The sequence below is a fragment of the Pagrus major genome, chromosome 2, assembly GCF_040436345.1.
Source record: "Pagrus major chromosome 2, Pma_NU_1.0".
Taxonomy (NCBI): Eukaryota; Metazoa; Chordata; class Actinopteri; order Spariformes; family Sparidae; genus Pagrus; species Pagrus major.
Genome location: NC_133216.1, coordinates 17,191,792 through 17,216,098, shown reverse-complemented (window position 1 = coordinate 17,216,098; position 24,307 = coordinate 17,191,792). Strand labels below are relative to the sequence as shown.

General features: G+C 42.5%; 1 protein-coding gene across 1 annotated transcript; it reads left to right on the top strand.

Moving 5' to 3' along the window:
* Positions 1 to 496: 496 nt before the first annotated feature.
* On the top strand, positions 497 to 22,912 carry mettl16 (methyltransferase 16, N6-methyladenosine). Its single transcript, XM_073487587.1, has 10 exons — positions 497 to 645; positions 962 to 1,099; positions 10,650 to 10,837; positions 11,648 to 11,788; positions 12,125 to 12,240; positions 12,458 to 12,600; positions 14,662 to 14,731; positions 16,393 to 16,482; positions 21,562 to 21,735; positions 21,928 to 22,912. The coding sequence occupies exons 2-10, from the start codon at positions 972 to 974 to the stop codon at positions 22,579 to 22,581; spliced, it is 1,704 nt and encodes a 567-aa protein (XP_073343688.1). The 5' UTR covers positions 497 to 645; positions 962 to 971; the 3' UTR covers positions 22,582 to 22,912.
* The last annotated feature ends 1,395 nt before the right edge of the window (positions 22,913 to 24,307 follow it).

Here is a 24,307-nt window from a genome sequence, read left to right as displayed (position 1 = left end):
AACAAAACCTCATGGATCAAAACATTTCCCATTTATTGTAGCAGTAATAGGAAAGGGTTTAGTTTAACAACAATAAAAAGGACAAGAACAGCAAAAGGGAAACTAAATAAAGTGGCAGATTGAGATTAAAATGTGAAATTCTAATATTTGTTACTTTACTCTGCTTTTTATTTAAATATATTACGTTTAGTAAAAATGTAAAGCCTTGACGAGAAATGCTAAACATGGATATTCTTGTAGAAAATTATTATATTTACAACAAAATCAATATTTGGGTCTTTACATTCACAGTGTATTATGACAGACATATATACACACATATGATAATAATGTTAAAAATGATAAAATTATCAGTATAAAAGAGGAAAGTGAGTAAAATTGCTTGTTTTTTTTTCCGTGAAGTTCATTTGGACGACTCTGCGGCTGTTTCTGTTTCCATGGGAACCGTTTTTGATGACGTCAACGCGCATCGGCGTAAGGGAGTGACGTCGAGGGCATCCAGGAAGAGAGTTGCAGAAAGTGCACAACGTTTGGACAACGTGAGTTTTCTGAGCTTCTTCTCTACAGTTGTTTAGTCCAATAAACTCACCACCGGTCGGGAAGTAATAACAGGCTTCATCACAACGAGAAAAACTACATTAAAAGGTAAGCAGACACGATTACTGGCTACACGTTAGCTTAAAATGTTAGCTTACTGCTCCAAACTAGCTCCGCGAATACGTTAGTTTTTACTCCAGTTACAAGACTGAATATAAGTTGTTCCTCACATTTAAGTCCGACAAAATTAGCAGCAGTTAGTTGCCCATGTTGACTATTTTTCAAAGTTTCATGTCGCTAGTAAACGTCAGTGCCTCATTTCTCACCCTGTTAACTGTTTCAAAGTCAACTTTTTGTGCCTGTTGTTGCTCCATGTTCACCCTGGTGTATTCCCATTCCTCTTCCCTCCCTCCTCTCCTATCAGCTCGCTGGTCATGGCTCTGAATAAGTCCATGCATCCTCGGAACCGCTACAAAGACAAACCGCCGGATTTCGGTTACCTGGCCTCCAAATATCCAGACTTCCAGCAGCACGTGCACACCAGCCTCACCGGAAGACCTGTGTAAGTACCTGAGCGTGTACAGCGTGTATGTTTACAGTGTGTTCGTACCAACAGAAGACAAATCTGCAATGAATCTTATTGACTGTCCCTTCTTGATCTCACATCTCTCACCATTGTCATCAGTTACATTTTTGACTATTAGGATGTAAAAAAACATATTTTGCATCGTCTCTACATGCACAGGGGCTACTTGGACACATCTTCAGTGATTAACTCGGCTCATAGGGTGTTTCGGGTGTTTCATCATCAGACACCCTCGCCCAGGTGTTTAGTCCTCCACTTGTCCAAGTAGTGCACCACTCCATGAAGCCACCATGAGGCCTTTTCAGCAGCCTCCATAATGTTCTTGGTGGCTTGTCCGCACCGCAGTCCTTTAACTCTAAGGAGTTGAGTTTGAGTGTTTTCTGTAATGATCAGACTGCAAAGCCTTGGCACCCAACTTCCAGTGGCTCACAGTGGGCTCTCCAGCCATTGGTCCATCACTCCATGGTGAGACCTGCGTATTTAGCCCATTTGCGTTGATTAGCCTCTTCAGTCCAGTCTTTCCAGGAGACAGTGAGTTCCTGCAGGACCACTCATCAGTCATTTGTCGACTCTGAAGTTAACACCATATGTGGGTGGAGCAAAGTGGTTGCAATGTTTTCTGGGAACTTGAGCTGCATTCGGAGGTCGACTTTGATCTGCCAGTCCTGAGTGGAGGCAAGAAGCCCTCCTGATGAGTTAGGCTTGTGTTGCACCCCCTCCCCAGCTCTGATGAAGGTGATAGACAGTTTGGGGGCATGCTCGTTCTTACTGTCTTGGATCGCTGTGCAGATCGTTTCTGATGATCTCAGACCTTGGTCACGGCGCTAGCGCTATTGCCCTTTCCCCAGTGCCTTCAAACAGCAACTGAGGATGTGCTCTAAGGTTCCCCTATCAAACACTTGTGACAAAGATATGTCACAGAGGCGGGATAACCAAACTGAAACTGCATTATAATATCTTAAGAAAAGGTTTCCTATCGGGGCATATTGGACAATATACACACCAATATATCTCGGATAGGCTAACAGCGGCTGATAATATCGGCCAACTGATATATCACTCAGGCTCTAAAACATACAGCAGCTCTGGTACCCTGTGAGCTTCTGATTTATTGCACGTAACAGAATTGATATTGAGGAACGACAAAAGTTGGATCAAAACATAGCTAATAATTACGACTGGGAAACTCAGTTTCCTTTTGGCCATATTGTGTATACTCTTACAGTGAACACAAACATCTTTTTCACCAGTATGCCAGAGTCGAGCCCTGTGGATCTCACTCAGCAGCGCTCTTGCCCCAGCTGACTCAGTCTGATCTTTACTGCTCGTTCAGCTTCTGGCAACAGCAGGAGGAAGAAGTCTGGACAAATGATTAATGGACCCAACATCAAAAGATTTTTTTTTCTCTCTTTTTCACTCCATCCTGTGTTTACTGCTCTCTATTCTCATTAGAGAAACTTCACAAAGTGAGTGTGAGTGACGGCACTCCCAATTTAAAAAATAGGTTAGTCTGTCAATCAAACTCTGCCCCGTCAGCTTCCTGTGTTTCACCTTTTATTCACCTTGTACTGGACACAAATTATAGGATTTGAAACTCTGCTGGCGGGGATGTGAGTGTGCCCTTCCCAGTATGATGCTGCTGAGAAGTCATGGTGTGAACAAGTCCATGCAGAGGAACAAAAGGAGAGTATGTCTGGTGGGATTAGTAGTGTTGACGTCGATCAGTGTGAGCTCATGATTGCTTTTTTTTGTTTTGTATGTGCAGATGTGGTGCTGAGAGCTAAGGTTTGGGTACGATATTGGCACTGGTGTCTAAAAATTTCAAACAATGCCCAGACTTTTTTGTTCTAGTTGAAAACACATTCAAAATGGCATTTACAGTTTATTTTGGTTTCTAATTTCTAATCGTTTCAGCAAGCCATGTCAGCTTGTCATTTTACATTTTTCATTCTTCTTCTTCAATACAAATGTCCGTCAAAACTCCCAGACTCCTGGTGAATGTAAGAGCTGACAGTTATTGTAAGATTTTGTATTTGAGGTCTGCTGTTCATCTGTCAGGATGGAGACGCTCTCCTCCCTCTTTGTTTGTGTTTGTATGAAACAGGTAGCACGTCTGCTCAGTGAGGAAATCACTTGTGTTATGCAGATGAATGCGGACATGGTGTCACTGCAGCAAGTCTGAACATCTGTGTGTGACTGTGAGCATATTGGTGTGGGCTGATCCTTTTGTGGTGGTGAGGTGGCCAGTCAATCATCTTATGGAGGAGCGAGCGTGCATGTGTGGGCACGTTGTAAGGCTCGACTTGATGTCCGTCTGTGACGGGTGTTAATTATCAGTTTGTAGTGTCTCTGTGTCTGTCTGTGGCTCACTGTCTGACAGACAGACAGACAAACAAAACAATGGGCTGGTAGCATCGGGGCTGGACTTACAAAATGGAAATTGAATTTAGACAATTTGGGAATGAGACAACTAGCCTATAGCATGTTTGTCATTTTGTTAGAGATCAAAAAACATTACTTTTGCATGATCTACTTTTTTCTTTTCTTTTCTTTTCTTTGTGCTGTAATGTGTCCTAAGTCCAACATCTGAAAGACGTTTTGATCTACACATTTCCTTTAAACAAATAGTTAAGCAGCACACTGAACAGTGTTAAGACATTGGCTCAGGATGGAGTCAGTTGCCAGTTTCTTCTCTTTGCCTGCTACATGAACACATGATCACTTTGTGTATGTGGCACCAGCTCCAGTTAGCCGTCTGCAGAAATTTGGCTCTCCTTCCCCATCAGTCTGTCATTCCATCAGTGGAGGGATTAGTGTGGTTTTGTATTTCCCAATGAATTCATCTACTGGGTTTTTAAGTATTTAAGCAGTGAGTTAGGGATGAGAGTAATCTTGGGGAGACACTCACTCAATCCTTGGGGGAGATATGTCTCCCTTCATTTAGGGATCGTCAGTGGAGAGCACTGATAGCAGCGGGCTGAGAGTGGAGCTCAGACCAGAGGCAGCGGCAGAAGAAGAAATATGGGAGATGTGATTGGAATTGAAGTGAGGAAGAGATAAACCACAAAATGGTCTGAATGTTGGTTTGTTTCAGTTTTTTGGGAAGGGGAAGGGGGGCTCTGATCAGGGAGATTGAGGGGGGTGGGGGGTGGGGGGGTGGGATTAGGAGGCATGAATGGGTATTAAAAATGCAACAGCCTGGGTGACATTTAATTTGGTAGTCATATTTTTTATGGGCTGCGAAGACGATCATCTGTGGAAGGATTTTCACTTCCGTAATTAATGAAATGTTACATTTTCACACCAGTTTTGTTCGGATATATATTATTAAACATGTTCCTGGCAAAAGAGGAGAAATTAATGAATAATTATGACCACTGATGCCAAATTTTAAATCTGATAAATGTGACGATCAGCAGCACCTCCCTCACTGGGAAGCCTAGCACAGTCATTACCATACAGATATTTTTTGCTATCTGATCGGGGAGCGATCACTGCCTCAGGTGGGACATTATTTTTACATATTTCACTTACGGCTCTTAATATGCAGGCACAACTGTCACCGTACTCCAAATAATTTATCTGAAAACCAATTAATTATGAATTATAATTTGGGTTGTTGAGGCTGGCCACAGGTTTCTGGTAAGCAGATCCAATAACTTTATTTAGCTGACCTGGTCACTGGTGTCCTGTCCTGGTTGCATCTTATAAACTCAACTGATCTGGGTAATTTTATTGGCAGCTGATGAGAAACCCTCCCCCCAAAACATAGACCAAAGATATTTTTCTATTGCTTCTGTCCCTCTTATACATACCAGGGTCTTCCCTACTGGTATAAGACTTAAGCGGAGCGGCCAAGCCAGTTTGGGCACCATCTAAGCCAAGTGAATGTAAAATCAATGTGGAATCATGTGAAATTACTAATTTCTTTTTTATGACCATTGGTCATTTGCTTCTAACCTCGATACAATACCTTGACAAATATTGATATTTGATATCACAGGTAAAAGTTGCCACAACATTGAGGGCATAACATTTCAGATATAACAAGGTAAATATAATAAGGCTTATGTACTGTGTGTTAACACAACAGCATCTGAGTAAATTTACCTCTGGAGGAGGTGGGACTATAGGCACGACAGTGGTGCATGTGTCAACTCGCTGCAGGAGAGGAGAAGGAAAAAACACAGGTAGTACAGGAGTATCAATAAAAACTTTGTATTGAAACCATTTGAGATATTCAGTATCGGCTATATCGACATTTGCAAATACTAACCACACTGTAAAAGTACAAAGCTGCTATAAAATCGTCAAAATTGCCCAATCAATGACCTCATTCCAGTCCTCCCTCTTTGTATTTGATGTTTTCTGTTAATTAAAATTGGAATTTTGATGACTTGCCAAACTGGAGTAACATTATTATTCATCAAATTATAAACCTAAATATTCAGAATATTAATCCTGAGCCAAACATATCTGCTCGTTGTTATTATGACCCAAACCAGCCATTTCTACAGCATCAGCATATCTGCAGAACTGCAAATATCCCTAAATAAGTTCTGACATGTTCAAAATCTTTATATTCATGTTGTGTTTTAAGTGATTCGCTCATTTCTGCTCTTGTGAGGATTCAAAATGTGTTTCACTCGGTGTTAAAAAAAAACACCTGACACGAGAAAAGAAGCTGCTGCTAATCAGCACAAAAATTTTCCCTGCACACTCATAGTGAAGTAGATGTACCTTGAAGGTCACCTCTCCGTGGACAGAGATTGAAAGAGCCTGTGTGTGTGTGTTTGTGTGTGTGTGTGTGTGCTTCCATGCTGATCATGTAGCGTGGAGGTGAGAGTGAGCTGTTTGTCTCAGCAGTAAACTGTCCTCCGCTCTAATGATGTCGTCCTCTTCATCCATCTCAACCACAGACTTTTCTGCCTCTCAGTATTAAGAGTAAATCTGTTCTTCTTCTCCTTCTTCTCCTTCTTCTCACAGAACACCTTTTATTCACTCCTCACCTGCCCCAGTTGTTTAACCTGAACATAAGCTGGAATCGAGTTTTGAGCTCCAACTTACTCCCTTACTACCATCGAATCGAAGTGTAATATATTGTGTCCTATCACAACTTTTTCATTCAGGTTTGTCCCATTCTGTATCCCGTCCGCCACACTAATGTCGTAATCACGCTGCGGTGCACCTACGTGGCAGCAGAGGCGTAAATCGCGGGAACGCTCACGCTCCGTCTGGCATCAGCCATTGCTCCAGCGTGGCCGGATTTGCGTGCTCCCCTCATCTGTTCAGTAGGTGGGGTTGCCATGGAGACGTGCCATTCGCAGCGCTGCTGATGGGAGTGATCGGCCTGCATTGCACACACACTCAGAAACACACACATACACTCATCAGGGGCTAAAAATAGAGGGTTGGCCTGAGCAGCCTCGCTCTCTGAATATTGATCCTTATCTAATGATGCCTCTGAGGAGAAATGAAAGAGGGCAGCGTATCTGAGAGCTGGACTTTCATTTTGGAAAAGGGTGAGCTAATGCTGATGTATCATTTCTCCCTCATTAGCCTGATTCCTCCCCAAAGCTCAGCCTGTTTTTTAAAGTGCTTTCTTCAGTCTTTTGAAAACGTGTCGTACATCCTCAAAGGCGCCAGGTGTTCCTCCAAGAGGTCACACTCCTCAACCCGCTGATTAAACCGCACCATTAACCTAATATGTTCATTAGGTGAGGAGACACAGGGCAAGATTGATGTCAGGCTCTACAGGTAAATCGCTTCTCATTTGTATCAGTCGCACACCTGGCTGCTGGAGGGTCGTTTGTCTTTGTTATCACTCCTCAATGAAGAGTTCAGTGACCAGAGTCACCTCAGCAGAGAGGCAGGTTTGTCCTCTGTTTTGCTCACAGCAATGATTTCCGGATTGAAATTCAGGGAATTTTGAGCTTTAATTAGACAGCCAACAGCAGATAGATGATTGGAAATGAGGGGAGAGAGAAAGATGGGGAATGACTCCCAGCCAGATGTGAATCAGAGGAGTTTGTTGCCCTCAAACCTGACCACTCACCAACGTTTTACTTTGCTTTCGTATCTGTGGTTCAGTTCAGTCCCAACAACGGAAAAAACACAAGGACAAGGCAACATACCAACTTCCTCTCACTTTCTGACTGATCAGCAAAATCCTCATGCTCATGTCCTGACTTGCATAAACGCATGAAAAACCTTGGCTAAAATCAGATATCTACTGACAGCAACACCCCTTTCATGCTGGCAAAAAAACCCATTAACACCCAATAGCATCTGGCTTCTGTCTTCAGTGTGAAAAGCCACCATTGGCATTCATTTCTGGGTCAAATGATTCTGCAGTAGTCACGGGTGTTCATCAGCTCTAGCTTCGATGAACAGTGATTTAAACATGACACTCAGGTGGACACGCAATCATTTGCTCATTTTCCAGTGCGTTGTTGTGACGCGCGTTGAAGTACTGGATGTTGGTGCATAAATACTTTTCCATCCATCTCCGTTCAAGCAGCGCTTGAACATTGTTCAGTTGGTGTTGAGCTTGAAACCGGTAATCCTGAAATAAAAGATATAATAAGTCAAGTAACCAACATAATATTGTCACTGGCCTCCGTGCTGATTTCAACTGTCCCTGGTTGTGTCGCGACGTGGTTGTGAAACACCAGAACAAAAAACAAAAACAAAAGGCAAACTTCAAATCTACTGGCAGTTGGAGAGGAGTCTATCACCTGTTTTTGGTGGTATCACCTGTGCTTAAACAGCCTGCATTCACATCCTCATTATGCTGTAAAAGTGGTATAAATCTGTGGTTGGTCTGCTTTGCTTTCACAGCACAAACAAACCACTCCAGAGTCCCAGTGGAACCAGAATGAGGCTCGGGGCAGGATTAACCTGCCAGAGGATACTGGGGCAAAAAGAAGCTGTGGGCCCTTATTAAAGCTGCTATTGATTGATTGATATACTTGTATTTCAAACACGTAAACAAAAAAACATTCTTTTTAAAAACGAAGCGTGTACCAGAAAATGTATACCACAAATTCAATAAAGGCATTCTCAAAAAAGAAGTATAAACTTATGTAGGTCATATAGAGGCACCTGGATTAAACTGAGACTGTGAAAAGTGCCTTGTAGTGCGTTTAAACCTCCATCATATGCTCATCCAACACATTTGCCTCAGAGTCCAGTATTTCTACAATTTTATATCAGTTATTTAGTGATTACATTATTAAATACTGATTTTTAACCTGGACCTCACGAAAAAAGATAGTAAGAAGTATAAATGCAGAAGCTACCTGAGGGCTTGGACCATTTCAGTTTTTATCGTGCTTTAGTGTTGCTCGGACAGACTTTGGCACCAACATGATATCATTTGGCACAATGCTGAATCGGCCAGTCAAAGATTAAATGATTGCCGTTACGATAACCTTAAAAATCCTTCCTTATTGTATAGTTAACTGTGGTGCAGAGTTTTGGCTTCTTGTAAACCCTCAGACTCTTTGATCTCATGCTCAAACTTGACTTCCTGGTCTATACCTATTGTCTCACCTCTCCCTAAAGCAACACATGACTGTTGTCCATCTAAAAACGTACTTAAACTTAGCTGTGAGAAGCATTCAGGTCATCACACAGACCTTGAAGAAGTAAAAAAAAAAAAAGGTGGAAATTCGGTTGGCCTTTTATTTGTTGTGAAATATCACTGAAGAGGAGCTGAATACAAAGAGAGCAAAACATTTTCTGTCCATTTCTAACCAATTTTCACAGACGAAACAATAAAAATAAAACCAGAGGTTAACTGCTTTGGATCTCTGAGTTGTATCTCTGTCTCTACCAGCAGAAGATGGTGGGCTTTTTTTTTTTTGCTCCCACCAAACTAGTGAGGTGCCAGACGCTGCCATCACGAGGATGTGTCTAATTACATCTGCCAAGGTGCGAAAGCGCTCAGCGAAGCTTTAATTATACCTATCTCGCCCACTCGTTCTGTCTGCCGTGCTCGTGCCCACATGTGTGACAGCTGAAACCATTAAACACGTCGAGAGGAGAAGACGGGAGAGCCGAACGAGTGGGACTGAGAATTGGGAGTAAAAAATGGGAGTTCTCAGCGATGTTGTAAATGTGAATTTCATTGTCATTAGCAGGGGATTGGTTGAATTGATGTGCTGCTTATCTCCCTATTGTCCCTCTGTGTGTGTGTGTGTGTGTGTGTGTGTGTGTGTGTGTGTGTGTGTGTGTGTGTGTGTGTGTGTGTGTGTGTGTGTGTGTGTGTGTGTGTGTGTGTGTGTGTGTGTGTGTGTGTGTGTGTGTGTGTGTGTGTGTGTGTGTGTGTGTAATGAGGTTCAGCACAGAGGGTTAATGAAGTGCTGCATTAAGACCAGTTTGGTAAATTGCTGTCAGGTTGGCTCATTGGTAAAACAAAGAGGATCAGCAAGTCACTACATTGAAATCATCCTTAAGGGAAATTCTGGTTTCATACAAACTTGGATTTATTTTTGTAGCTTTGGCCACGATTCCTCCTGTCAGTGATAATAACATCATATTCACCAACTTAAATGCTGAGGTCTGAACACATTTAACACATTAACGTCTTTAATGGGGTAAGACAAGGAGGTCAGATTCTGCAAGAAACACAAGCAGCCAGACGTTAATGCAGCTTTTAAACCTTCAGGCTAACATTAACTAAACTTTTAGGGGGAAAACAAATATGCAAACACTTTTTATGCCTTCGTGCCGGCGATGGCCGTGGCTGGAGGCATCATTATGTTTTCTGGTTGTCCGTACGTACGTACGTCCCCTTCTCGTGAACACGATATCTCAAGAATGCCTTGAGGGAATTTCTTCAAATTTGGTACAAATGTCCACTGTGACTCAATGATGAATATAATTTGGTGGTCAGAGGTCAAGGTCACTGTGATCTCAAAAAATAATCTTTTGGCCATAACTAAAGAATTCATATATTGGTTGAGACAAAATTTAACATACAAATGTCTAATAGGATGAAATGTTGAAGTTATGACATTTGATATTCCAAAGGTCAGAGGTTAAATGCACTGTGACGTCAAAAAAATGTTCAGGCCATTATTCAACACCATAGCTCACGAAGAGCAACTTGACTGTTGTACAGAGGCACACAACCTGACTTTTAACCTGTTGGGTTTTGGCTTTTTTTTTTCTTTCCTTTGTTTGTTTGGTTTTTACAAATCCTTTTTCTGTTTAACGAAATAAAGCCACGTTTTTTTAAAGTTAAATGCCAAAAACACAAAAAAAGAAAGCAACAAAACAAACGAAAGCACCCTATCTCGCGGTGTTAAATGTGAGAAAAATTAGCACCAAGAGTGGGTCTATTCTGGGTCAAGAACCATCTTCCTTCCAAGTTTTGTGGAAATCCGTTCAGTAGTTTTTGTGTAATCTTGCTGACAAACCAACCAACAAATGAACAGAGTTTTGATCCAAATTACTGTGTTTTACTATAGGCTTTTCATGCTGACGTGAGCTAATTCAGTCCTTGTTGTTTCTCCTCCAGCGTGAATTTCAAGGAGCCAGAGGCGGTGAGAGCGCTGACCTGCACCCTGCTGAAGGAGGACTTTGGTCTGACCATCGAGATCCCTCTGGAGCGCCTCATACCCACCGTGCCCCTCCGCCTAAACTACATCCACTGGGTGGAGGACCTCATCGACGGCCAGAAGCAACCACGCAGGGGCATCGACATCGGTACCACCACTACCATTTTGTGTCCATCTTTCCGTTTGTCTGTTAGGTGTCTCCTTCATCATGCAAATAAATCGAGCTGACATTCGTTTTTGTCTAACTGAGGAATTTCCTGTTCAGTCCTGGCGTCAGTGATTTACTCTGATATTTACACATGGAGGTACAAGTAAGAGGAGAAGAGAAGTATCTCAGCTTTGGACCGGATGTAGTAAATGCAAACATGTAAACAAAAATGCAAATATGCCCCCCATAAGGAAGAGTTTGAGACCTGTGCTCTTGTTTATTCTTGATACGGCTTCCAGCAGCTCAGAGCGGCACACAAATAAATGTCAGTCGGTGCTCCCAGCTGGTACACATGAGCCCAGTCACTCCCAGTGTTCCCAGCACTTACCAGCCAAATCCCCATCCACCTGTCACAGCTTGTTTGCCGTTCTGTCTGTCAGCGAAGAAGCTCTCCATCTTTGCGTGTGTGCGAGTGTGTGTCCTCTTTAGGCCCTCCGGTCACTGATTGGTGACCCCTCGATCTTTCTGTAAGCAGATTGAAGCTGTCTCCTCCCTGATGGATCACCGCTGGGTGTTTCCTTTACTAACTGGTGCCACCTTTGTCTGAACCACGACTGAATAATGCAGCTCAGCTTGTCATATGTGAATGATTCAATAACAGCTGTTGGAACTGACAGTTATTGTCCATTATGGACACTAAGTTAAAGATAATGCAGTCCATTTACCGTTTATCATAAACCACATATTTCCATATTGCTCAATGAAAGTCATGACCATTCATCATCCTAATGTGTGTGTGTGTTTGCTCAGGCACAGGGGCGTCTTGTATCTACCCCTTGCTGGGAGCCACAATGAACGGCTGGTACTTCCTGGCCACAGAGGTGGATGACATCTGTTTCGACTACGCTACAAAAAACGTGGAGCAGAACAACCTGTCTGACCTCATTAAAGGTGAGTGTGGTGCACTCATCCTGAAGATCAGTATATCTCCAGACTCATCGCAACCACAATATTGGTCAGACAAAACAAGCAAGGTTATTCCCATCATCTCTCACAGTTTTGTCACATTTTATACATTAAGCAATTAATCTATAAACTGCGACGACATGGCGACAATGTTACTGGCCACACTTGGCCGTTTTGTGCCATGTAGCTTGAAGTGTGAACGTAAGGCCACAGTTTTGGACTGAGATTTTTAAAATTTTTCATAATTGTCTGAACATTGTAGTGCTGTCATGATTAGCTAAATCATTCCACTCACTTATCTTTGTCTCACTTTTATCCTAGTTGTCAAAGTCCCTCAGAAGACTTTACTGATGGACGCGTTGAAAGAAGAGACAGAAATAGTGTACGACTTCTGCATGTGCAACCCACCTTTTTTTGCCAACCAGCTGGAAGCAAAGGTAACAGTCTCCCTGCCTTTAACATTTTAAGCTTGTGTCCAGTCTGAACATTTAAATCCAACATGGATGGACTTCTTTGAACAGAAGTCTTTGGCTCACTGAGAGTAAACAGAGCACTTGTTGACCTGACATGAAACACTATTTGTTTGCACGATAGTAACAGGCCTTTAATAGGATTTCATCGTAATCTCTGTCTGTCTTGTTGCTTTCACTCCAGGGGGTAAACTCCAGGAACTCACGGCGACCTCCTCCCAGTTCGGTGAACACGGGCGGGGTGACGGAGATCATGGCGGAGGGCGGGGAACTGGAGTTTGTCAAGAGGATCATTCATGACAGCCTGCAGCTCAAGAAACGCTTGCGGTGAGGGAATGAACATGACTTTTTTCCTCTAGTTGCAACTGTATTGTTGCCTTTCAGGCCCAATAATAGACAAGAACTGTATGTATTCTGGGTTACACAGCTACATATGTGAACTGGCAGATGGATAAAAAAGAGCGCTGCAGTTTTGTCCTCTTTGAAGAGGCTTTGAGAGGTTTAAATGGCCACTGAGAGCTCCACTGGAGGGGAGACACCAAGAGCAGAAATGTGCAGATGGGTCGCTGCTGCACACTGATGGAGCTATCACCCAGAGTTGGTTTAATGATTTTGGCACACACTCGCCCTGTGCTGTATCCGGGAGCCCACAGGGAACAGCTGTGTTTGGGTGGTTGGATGGGTGGGTGGGGGTGTCTCCAGCGGCCGTCACTTTACCCTCCCCCGTTACCAGGGCTGTCACGGGGGCAGCAGAGTGAGACACACGCATAGAGGGAGCTGCAGAGTAGTGCTATTAAAACTGATTAGACATGCCACACCTGCTTGGCCTACAAGGGAGTACAGTGTGTGTGTGTGCTGCATGCTGCGGTGTGTGTGTTTGCATGACGCGACCCTGAGAGGGATCTGATCTCTACACCTGCCTGCTCTTGTGCAGCTAGAAGAAAGGAAGTGAGAACGAACCCGGTCTTACTGAACAGGTTTGAGGTTCGAGCCAAACCAACCGGAGCTTGCTGTCACTCCCAAACGCAGGCTGGGACACCAGAGCCTCCAGGTGTCCATGGAAACACACTGCCAGCTTCACCGATTGGTCCTTTGAGACGCCCCACACCACCCCGCCCTGCTCCTCTTTCCTTCTTCTTTCCACTGAAGTGTAATTACTGTCAAACAGGGGCAAGCCACCTCAGCTCCCAGAATAACACACGTCCAAATGCCCCAAAAACCCAGTTAGAAGTGAGGTAATACTCCTCATTTATCATGCCATTGATATGAAAATTACCGTCTCTGGTAATAAGATTGTAATCACACGCCTGTGCTTCAACATGTGAGGAGTAGAAGGATGAATATGGATGCTAATGCAGCTGCACACTTGGGGATGTTTGAAAAGCCGCCGGTGAAGGAGCTGCTCTGGATGTTTCCTCCCCACTGTGACAAAAAGTGGAGGAACATCTGTGAATATTAGAGCTTTTCAATATTTCATTATGTCAACTGAGGCCGACCCGTTGCTCAACCCTCTGGGCGTCTTCGTACCTCCCAAACCTGATTTACAAATCAGCGTCCTTTCTCACGGTCATACACAAGTTAAAACAGCTTTTTAAAATGAGATTTCATCTACAGAAGCAGGGTGTGACTAGCTTTGTACATTCAGGGATGTGGCTGTTTAAAAAGGAGTTATGTTTGACGCCCTTAAACCAAAACATTAAAACAGGAATGCTGTTTTAGGGCTGCAACAAACTGTAGATCATTTTCTAGATTAATGGATTAGTTGTTTGGTCTATAATATGACGAAAAAATGTTGTTGTTTTTTTTTTTTCAAAGCCCACGATGACGTCCTCAAAATCGTATTTTGTCCACAACCAAGAGATGTTCAGTTTACTGTCAGAGGATTTTTACTTTTTATTTTGTTAAACAACTAATTGACTAAACGTTTTTGAAAATGCTTCATTGTAACCATTATGTTTTTAAGATGAGGAATATACTTCTTGATTTTTAACATTATTTGGTGTTTCATCTCATGTAAACCAAAAAGCCTTTTAATATTTGAAATGATAATCCTGTCACTATGTTTATTAGTACTTGAAAATTGGCCAGACTGGCTCCCTGATGTGTTCATCTTTCCTCCATCTTCCCCGGCTGGACTCTACTGCTTATTGATCAGGACCAACCTCATCTCTTTATTGCACAGCAGAGATTATTGATCAGGCCCCTACTAAAGGAGAACATCAAAGCAGCTTTTCCTCCACTGCAGACTCACCCGGATGTTTTTCCTGTCTCTCATGTTTTACTTGGTCTCTGTGTTGCTCCACAAAGCTCACCTTGGCTCATTTGATCTCTGCGTGGCACGCCAGCCTCCGACACACAGCTGGTTAATATGGCTTCTTTTTTCTGCAGGTGGTACAGCTGCATGTTGGGGAAGAAATGTAGTTTGGCACCTTTGAAAGAGGAGCTGAGGAAACAAGGGGTGAGTACCAAACACAGATACATCTGAATCCACAGCTTTTGATCATACAGGAAAGAGCTCCTCCTGTTCAGGGTCAGATAATAGATTGTTAAAACAATCTCTGCCTCTCTTGTCAAACTCTTCTGGGATTGTGCGTTGATGTTAGAAAGTCAGAGCAGCAGAGAAATAAAACACATCAGCTCTTTCTAACATGTGCCAGCTAAGCAGCGTCACAAACAAATGAGCCATGAATGAGCTGATTTCTGTTTGCGGTGCATGACCGGATCACACAGTACTCTGAAGCTAACATGCATTAGCGTCATTAGCCTAACTAACAACCCGGCACATGACTCCTGACTGCTGCAGGCCTCTGGTTGGGTGCCAGTCACTTCACTCACATGCTCAAAAAAAAAAAAAAAGAAAAAAGGAGGAGACTTGAGACTCTGCACCTGCCATCCCTCAAAGCTCCTCCAGAGGTTTTAGGGTGCTGTCGCTGCTCATCAGAGTGAGTGCAGCCTTGGCGAACGTCCAGAGAGGAGACTGTTGCCCCAATTTTAAAGTGTGTGTAAACAGAAACCTCGCCTGGTTAATATGCTAATGCTTTCATCACCCATTACTTGATCTTCTCTCCAGCGTCTCCTCATCTCTCTTTGTGTTTTTTAATTTAGCAAATGTGCATGTTGGTGACTGTCTCAGATACCGAGCTCCTTAACCTCTGACCTTTTTATCTAAGTAACCCTCCTCCTCTTATTTACTGAAGAGGTCCTGAGAGACGGTAAAAGTGCTCTGTTAGCACAAGGGTTTTAACACCGTGTGTGTGTGAATCTTCATTTTCTCACCCACAATTAGAGATGCTCACAGCAGGAAAAATGTCTGAGATTTTAGTTCACTCGCCTTCAGCAGACCTGCAGACTGAGCATGCCCAGTTTACGCCACATGTCGAGGGTTCATTGAGTGTTTTGTAGGATGAAGCTTCAGAGTAAATTCAGTTAGAAAGTATTTGGTTATGTAGACGTGTTTTACATTTTATCTCATGCTTTCCATCCCATAATCTCAAAACTCGGGCTCACTCGGAGCAGCCAGCTGGCTCAGTGGCTCCAGCTGTGAGAAGGTTTAATTATGGTATTAAGTTTTGTTGTTCTTCTCATTTTATTCTAGGGGTAATTCATTTTTTATATCAGTGTTGATTCATTAGAATGGGAGCACTGTGTTTTCCATGTTTTCACAAATTAATACAATGAATCTTGACGATCTTGACGATACCCAGATATACTAATATTTTTTTTTACCACTTTTTCAATTGGGTAACTAAGTGCATTTCAATTGCCCCAGGTAAGCATGTAGTCCTTATTGTTGAGCCCTGTAATCATATAATTTGGAGTACTCTTACCACAGCCAAAACTAACATCACAACCAAAAACTAAAATGTGATTACTGGCAAAAGAAGGGAATCAGGTTTTTGACCAAATGTGATCAGTTTCTGTGCTATAATTACTGTCTAGAAATATTGATACATATTGTTTCAGAATATTTGAAATGATTTCATTACTCATTTTATTTATTGTTTAATTACAATCATAAACGTTATGCCATCAGTGTTGTGTCAGTTCCCCCTATAGTATCAATTATCTGTGTTTTGGGGAAATGGAAATTAGAAGTGACTGTTTTCTCTTTTTTCTCAGGTTCCTAAAGTGACGCACACAGAGTTCTGTCAGGGACGGACCATGCGGTGGGCGTTGGCCTGGAGTTTTTACGATGACGTGATTGTTCCGGTGAGTCTGTGTAGATCTTGTTTCTCTCCTCTCGTACACTGCTGCACACTCCAGACTCAACAGATTGTTTTGTGCTCATTATGGCTGAGTAGTGAAATTCAGCACCTTTTGTAGTATTTGAAAAATAGACTTGACATTTGGTCCCTTAAATAAACACACAGGTGAGTAATCTCAACAGTCATTTTGCTGTGTGAGCTGCCCCCTTTCCTTCTGCTGGATGTTTCCAAAACCCCACAGCCTCCTCCTCAATTATGCATCCTCTCGCCCCTCTGCAGACTTATCCTCTTTCCCTCCAGCCCCGTTCCATTAGAAGCACTTATTCCTTCCTCTGGGGAGACGTTTATGTGATTTTTAACATGCTCTACCCAGGCAACAGTTGCCAGGGCAGGCCTTGTGTGCGTACAACACCAAACCATTTCTGGTCTGGACAGTGAGAGAGCTGGAGAAACAGAGAAAGCAGGCACAGTGAGAAACAGTTATAGGACTAAGAATAGTGTTGGAGTGACGACAGGTGGAGGTGGGAGGGAGTCAGCAGGTGCAGCTGAGGCCGTGTGACGAGGGCTGTTTTGTTGTGTTGTTGGACTCGTCTCTGTTTTGGCCTTTTCAGCAGAAAAGCAGTTGAGCAGAATGATTGGCCTACATTTCCTCCTGCGACCCTCCTCCTCCACTTTCACGCACATCCATCGTCATTTACACTCAGGAGCTGCTCGCCTTCATTACAAGGCAGACCCCTCCAGCGCGTGTGTGTGTGTGTGTGTGTGTGTGTGTGTGTGTGTGTGTGTGTGTGTGTGTGTGTGTGTGTGTGTGTGTGTGTGTGTGTGTGTGTGTGTGTGTGTGTGTGTGTGTGTGTGCGCGTGTGGACGTGTTTACATGACAGAGGTTTCTGCATGTGTAATTCCTTGCATGGTTGAGTACCTTATTCCTGCCTGCATGCGTGTGTTCCTGGTATATATATATATGTATGTATGTATGTGCATGTGGGTGCTCATTAATGTTACATATAGACTTTAACATATGTGACACGCATGCAGCCGTGACCTACTTAACCCTCTTCTTACCAGGTCAGCCTGCAGACCACTATTACTGTCGTTACTTTACGTTCATCTTCTCTTTCTTTCTCTTCTCCTGGTTTGTTTTAAGTTTATTTTTCTCTGGATTCACAATATTGACGGGAAGACACCCTCAGCCAACAGTCTTTGGTATAAATGGTTGAAGATTTTAAAATTAAGATCAGCTTTAAATTGCAGCTGCGTGTGACAGCAGCACAAATACAACAAAACATAACACACAGGATGCTAAACGGCTACTTGTTAAGCATCTGCTTTCCTGTAAATGATCCACTTTTCCCAATGAAGGTCAAAAATGTATAATTAACTCTCAAAAGACAGGTCAACTTTTCCATTTATTCCGCAGAAGATCAGCTTTAAAGGGGAACTAACGCACCCAAATGTCAGAATGAACTGGCTGGCTGTCCAGTTGCATTGTGGGTAAAGCTGGATTATACTCCCAAACGGACACATACAACAGGGAGTCCTCAGAGTTACTGCAGAGGGGCCAGCAAGTTATTGTTTAATTATATAGTTAAAGTTTTTATTTATTCAAAACTCTTATGTCTCTGGAGTACTCCTTGTCCAGCTTCCTCAATGTTCCTTAGGTGCATCATAACACAGTTGTTTGGAGTGGCGTCTCATAATGTCTCTTATGGTTGACATTACAGTGCATTGTCAAAGAACAGATTTTCTTTACTGTAAAACATAAGTATGGTTTGACCTCCAGGTCATCACAGATCCTCCAACACAGTTGTTGTGTACTTAGCTTTTGTTCTGGAGTGTTATAAAGACACTGAATCATACTTTTAAAGGTGATAGGAGTGATATTGAGTCTTGAGGTTCTTTTCATCACCAAGAGGTACAATGGATAAGTGGAAAGAATGGATGGGCTGAAGGGGAGGAAACGAGCTGATAAAGAAATCCAGCAGAAACAGACAAAAGGTTGGAGACTGTGGATTGTGAGATTAGAGCACATGCGGGCAGAACAGACTGCTGAAGGCTGCCAGGCTTTATCTGAGCCCTGAGGCGAGTTGTTGATGCTCATACAGGCCTAGAGGGGTCCAGGAAGGTCCAGAGTTCAGGAGTCCATGCAGGGGGGTCTGGGAGTTGACACAAAGAAAACAGGGGTTTGGAGGAGAGGGGTGATCAGAGTATGATTTACAATGTTTGCCTGGAGGTGAAATCTGCAGCATTTTGTTTCTCCATTGTGTGTTTGTGTGTGTGTGTGCGCGCTCGTGTGCTCTCGGGAGGTCAAGATGGATGATTGGATGACATTATATCTGAAGGGAACAGCTCTTATTGGACCTGTACGCTTTTACTGTGCCTGGTTCTCAAAATTAGGGCAGGCTTTTATTGTGAGGTTGTCATTTACCCATACTGTGTGTGTGTGACTGTAAGAGAGGGAGTGTGTGTGAGGTGAGAGTGGATAAGTGGGATTAATAATGGAGTGAAAGAGCAGCAGAGTCAGAAGAGGATGTGATTCAGTGGAGAGGTGTGTGTGTGTGTAAAACTGCACACACGTGGATTTTCTTGCTCTTTGTCTGAATCTGTGTCCATATCTGTGCATGTTGACTGTGTGTGTGTGTGTTTGAATCTGTGTCAAGGATGCTTCGTACAAACAGACGGGTTTGGCTTGATGGATTTTATTGATTTCCGTTCCTTGTACAATGAGCTGCAGGGCTCGCCGAGCGTGGAGGAAAAAGGGGGAGAGACGAGACGTCTGTGAGAAACAATAAGAAATAAAAGAAGCTCTAACAAGCAGCCAGACGAGGCAGCGTCCATCGTCAACCCATTAATTAAAGATGTCCATCTCTCTTTTAAATGCCCATCTACAAAGACCATAGAATTGACTAAAAATCAATAGATGATGATTGAAAAACGGGAAATTTTGTCAATGAAGCAGATGCAGGGAGGATGTGTGAATTAATGTATTAAACTTAAATAGAAGTAGCAGAGGAATATAAAATAAAGATAAAACAATATTTTACAGACTACAAAGTCTTCCTTTGTATTAACTGAGTAACGATTAATCCAAACTTGACTCTCAGATCAGTGCAGCAGTGTGAAGGTCACAGTCTGCTCCTTCCCTCTGCCGTTTGTAGGTCAGTCGGCCATGCTGTCTGCTCCGTCACAGTACAGTGCAGCCGCAGACCCCTGCTGTCTCCCCACTTTCAGTCAGCCTGCAGTGACTTTGCGAGTGCGGCGTCGGCATATTGGCTGCAGTGCTTCTCGTAGGGGACCGTCGCTGCAGAGCGTCTGTTGCATTCAGACACGGACGGCTAATGACCTCCACCGCCATCACAGCGTGACATTAGAGGCGATTAGAAATAAGGAGCAGCCTTTAATTCAAGGCAGGTTCAGGAGGAGCTCACGTGGTTTGACCGCCATCTTGTGGTGTGTAGTGAACATGCAACTGATACTCATCATAGCTTATAAGGATCTGTCTATCTTCCTGAGCAAAGGTATATTTTAGTATTTTGTGGGTATTTTAAGGCTGTATTAGACGGTAGATAAATATAAATTGCATTGCCATCCAGGTAAGTGACTGTGGATAATTGAGGCAGCTTGTATGTGTACAGTATTTAGCTATTGTGATGCCTGATCATATACCTGGAGAAGATCAAATGAGCTGAAAAGTTGGTAATTAATAAATAATTCAGCAGAAAAGCAGGCTGCAGGATTTCTTTATCGTTGACTTTATATCTCATAAGATAATAAGATAATTATAGATTGTAGCTCCTGTAAAGTAAAATTCAGCTGTGAAAGGTTAACAGTAGGGCTGAACAGTATGCAAAAGAAAACATATTTTGACGCTTTGGGATTTTGATAATATTTTAATAAAATGTGCAGTCTTCGTTATCATCAATGAAATAAAATTATAAATCGCTGTGACTTTATAATACTAAGCTGTTGAGAATTAGGTATTTGTATTATCTCCAGAATATGAGTTTTTATAGTACGATGTCACTTAAAGGGAGGTAGTTGAAAAGGTTGGAGATCTTCTTGGACACATCTGCGATCTACAACATGCAGGTCTTCATCTCCTGACACATGCAAGTTCCTCTCTCTCATTTAAGCCATCTAAACAGAGCTCCAGTCCGTATCACTATGTCTTTCTTGGCCTCTATGGTGATGTCTTCACTATTAGCCATCTGTTTTTATAATATTTATAGTTGTTGTTGGTTTTACACACCGAAAAGTTTTATTGTATCTATAGGTTTGTAAGAAAACACGTTATAGCTAATGTCTAAAGAATGTGTGATATTTTATCTGTGTACACACACTTGTTTTCTTATCTACTGTGTCAGCGTTGTGTCTCACGACCCTCAAAGCGAAGTTGGAAGATAATACATGAGGAGCAGTGTTTACGTGAAAAATCACAAATATAAACAAAAGGATATGAAACTGACAGCTCTGCTTTCAAAAGAGAAGAAAAATATCAGATACATGTCGCACAGTTTAGGAGATCACACATCTTTTGTGTGGAGGAAAAATCAGAACAAAATATGGTTATCTAACTGAGTTTGAGCTGACGGTTGAGTCGTAGTTTTGGTTCTGGATTTGTGAATTTTTCTGGAAGTAGTATTTCTTGATTACAATTATCACTTAAGTCACGTCTAGCCTGTGATTTAGAACGTCTCAAAATGTCAACAACAACAAAATTTGCAGCCTCTGAGTTTGTAAATGACAGAATAGACCAGGTAAAAGAAAAGCAAAGGTAGCAAAAGTAAAAAAGTGCAACCAAAGTGCTGTGTTTTATTGACTGGAACATACATTTTTCTCTTTTGTCATTTCTGACTGATCTAGAATTAATATTTTCACGTGTAACTTAGAATGACTCATGTGCTTCTCAATCCTGTTGACTGTGATACCACAGGTATCTTGACCGTTGTTGACTTCACACATGCTGATAGTTTTGTCTGACTGCCACTCTGTTTCTCTGATAAACTTACTTTATCAGAGAACCAGATTACTATCTCTGTAAAGGACTGTTGTTTAATTTTTTCCTGATCTCCATCTTTTATCTCAGTCTCCTCCCAATAAGAAGCGTAAACTGGAGAAGGCACGGAAGCCCCTGTCGTTCACACTACCAGAGGCGGGACTGAAGGAGCTGCAGGCCAAGGCCAAGGCTTTAGGCGGTGTTGCCCACGGCCCTGTGGAGAGCATTGCTGCACTGCTGGAGAAAACACTCACTGACCTGCGGGTAAGCTTCAGGGCTGAACTGACAGTTAGAAGAGGACAATTTAGCCCTAGTTTCGCCCTAGCTAAAGTCAAAAGACCCGGGGGACATTACTGGTACTTAAATATTCTGTCAAGTTCTTTGACCTCAGTAACGCACATCACATCTCCAGTAAACCTCATCAATAGTCTGATTGTCTTCTGTGTGGTTCTGCAGGTGCTGCACAAACGTATACCATGCAGTAAAGAGGAGCAGAGCCTCTTTCTAACAGCTGTGGAGAACACCTGGATCCACGGACGACAGAAGAGACGGGAAAGGTCGCGTCAGTTGCGAGAGCTTCCTAGGGCGCCTCACTGTGCTGGAACCAGCTCTCAAATCATTGTGGCCACAGCTGCTCCTGCTTCAACCCCTGCGACTCATAACCAGTCTGCTTCCACACAAGACAGCAACACCCAAGGTGACAGCGCTGAAGATAAAACTACGTCTGCAGGGGAGAGAGCTGGTCAGCCAGTAGAGCAGGTCGGCAATGGTGCCTTTTCAAATGAGGCGAGTAAGGATGCAACACACAGCGAAACTGGAGAACAAAAAGAGGTCTTAGAAAACGTATCAGGTGAAGATGTGGACATGGAAGCAGGGCAGGAAACTGTCCCAAAGGAAGCGCCTGCTGCAGCCAGCGAGCCGCCCTCCAAGCGACCCCTGAGCCCGGGTGCAGTCGAACGCTTCCTGTTTAAGTGTCTGCTGAATGTGACGCTGGAGGAGCGTGACGTTGTGATTGAGATGCACTGGGTCGAAGGTCAGAACAAAGACCTGATGAACCAACTGTGCACTTACCTGAAGAACTCCCTTTTAAAGTCTGTTGCAAAGTCCTAAGCGGAGAAAAAAGAAAAAACGGGTCCTTTTTATTTTTAAAACAGTAGATTGAAAATGAAACAACAGTGAGTAAAATCACAGAAATATTATTTTTAGAGATGATTATCTGGACAGTTGAAATGTTTATAATACTTTACTGTACAGCTGTACAGCTTTTGAGAAGTTTGTAATGTGTTGAACTCACTGTGACTTCTGGAGGTTTGTTCCAGTTGATGTGTTGCCTTTTCATGTCATTTTCTTGTACTTTTCAGTTTACCTTTTACGGTAATAGATACTGTACATTTGGTCTTTTGTGCTCAAACATTTGCAATAAATGTTCATTTTTCTAACATGTTTGCTACTTCAATGTGCATCTTTTATTCAAACGAAGCATTTTTGGTCTGTCGTTGATGCAGTACCTGTAAATGGCCACTAGAGGATAGTGTATGTGTTTCTTCTGTGAGGGATTAATCCTGTCAGGATCTTTTGTATTAAGATTTAATCCTTTAATTGCTGCTTTATTAGACATCATCTTTATGAATGGCTTTGGAATGACACATTGAACCCTACGTGGTTTGTCAGTTGGCACATCTTAAATTTACACACAGGCCGTTGTAATTTAGGATGTTCCTGGAGCCCCTCAGTGTTTCCTGTGCCTGGAGAACGTTAAGTATTGTGATCCACTATTATTACTCTGTTGTAGCTGACACACTTCCTGACTGGAGCTGAATGAATAACAGGAAATGAGAGCTAAATATCCAGGGCCGTGTGTCTGTACGTGCAGATTCATTGTTGGTGTGTTGCAAGCAAAAAAAAAAAACGGTTCCTACTCGTACGTCATGTCCCTCAGGTTCGCCAGGACTTTGACTCCACCAGCTTGTGTGTGTGTGTGTGTGTGTGTGTGTGTGTGTGTGTGTGTGTGTGTGTGTGTGTGTGTGTGTGTGTGTGTGTGTGTGTGTGTGTGTGTGTGTGTGTGTGTGTGTGAGAGAGAGACAGTCATGTGAGAGCAACATCAAAGTTTAAAACAGGCACTTAGTGTACTATTAGATTAGGTTACTGATAACAAATGTGTTTTAATGCTTTAAAAAGGTTACACTTGGCCATAGGGCCTTCATAAGTAGACTCTGAACTTACAAGTCATTCAGGCTATTCCTGGATCTAGTCTGATGTAATAAGAATAATTATACGAAAAAGTCGACTAGAGCTTAAATGATTGGCTGATTAATCATCTAAGTGACAGAAAATTAATCAGCAAGAGTTCTGATCATTTATATCTTCTCAAGCCATTAATCAAACAAAAAAGCCAAACATTTGCTGTCTCCAGACCCTCAAATGTGAGAATATGCTGAGAATTAAAAAAATGTAGTTTGAAGATGTCAGCTTGCCCTCTGGGAGACTGCGTTTCTGTCACAATGTTCTAACATTTTAGGGCAGTGATTCTCAAAGTATGGCCCACGAGAGGTCATATCCAATAAATAAATAAACATTTTTAATTTCCAATTTTTGTTTAAAATTATAATTAAAAGTGTTGTTCATTTATTTGGAGGAAAATACTTACATCTTAGTCTTGTGTTGATCAGAGTTGTGTTAACATTTTGGGTGAGCCCCAGAAGATTTTCTGCTTTCAGAGTGGGCCATGTCATTCTTAACTTTGGGAATGGCTGTTTCAGAGAATAAATTATTGATCAATTCACTAAAAGATAAATAGAAAATGGAATAATTAGTAAATAATTGTTGGCTGGGGCAA

Bases quoted from the DNA above. Each gene is read 5' to 3' on its own strand.
- mettl16 (XM_073487587.1), top strand. From the start codon at position 972: ATGGCTCTGAATAAGTCCATGCATCCTCGGAACCGCTACAAAGACAAA. The intron at 1,100-10,649 runs GTAAGTACCTGA...TTTCTCCTCCAG, and splicing joins AGCCTCACCGGAAGACCTGT to CGTGAATTTCAAGGAGCCAG. The intron at 16,483-21,561 runs GTGAGTCTGTGT...CTTTTATCTCAG, and splicing joins ACGATGACGTGATTGTTCCG to TCTCCTCCCAATAAGAAGCG.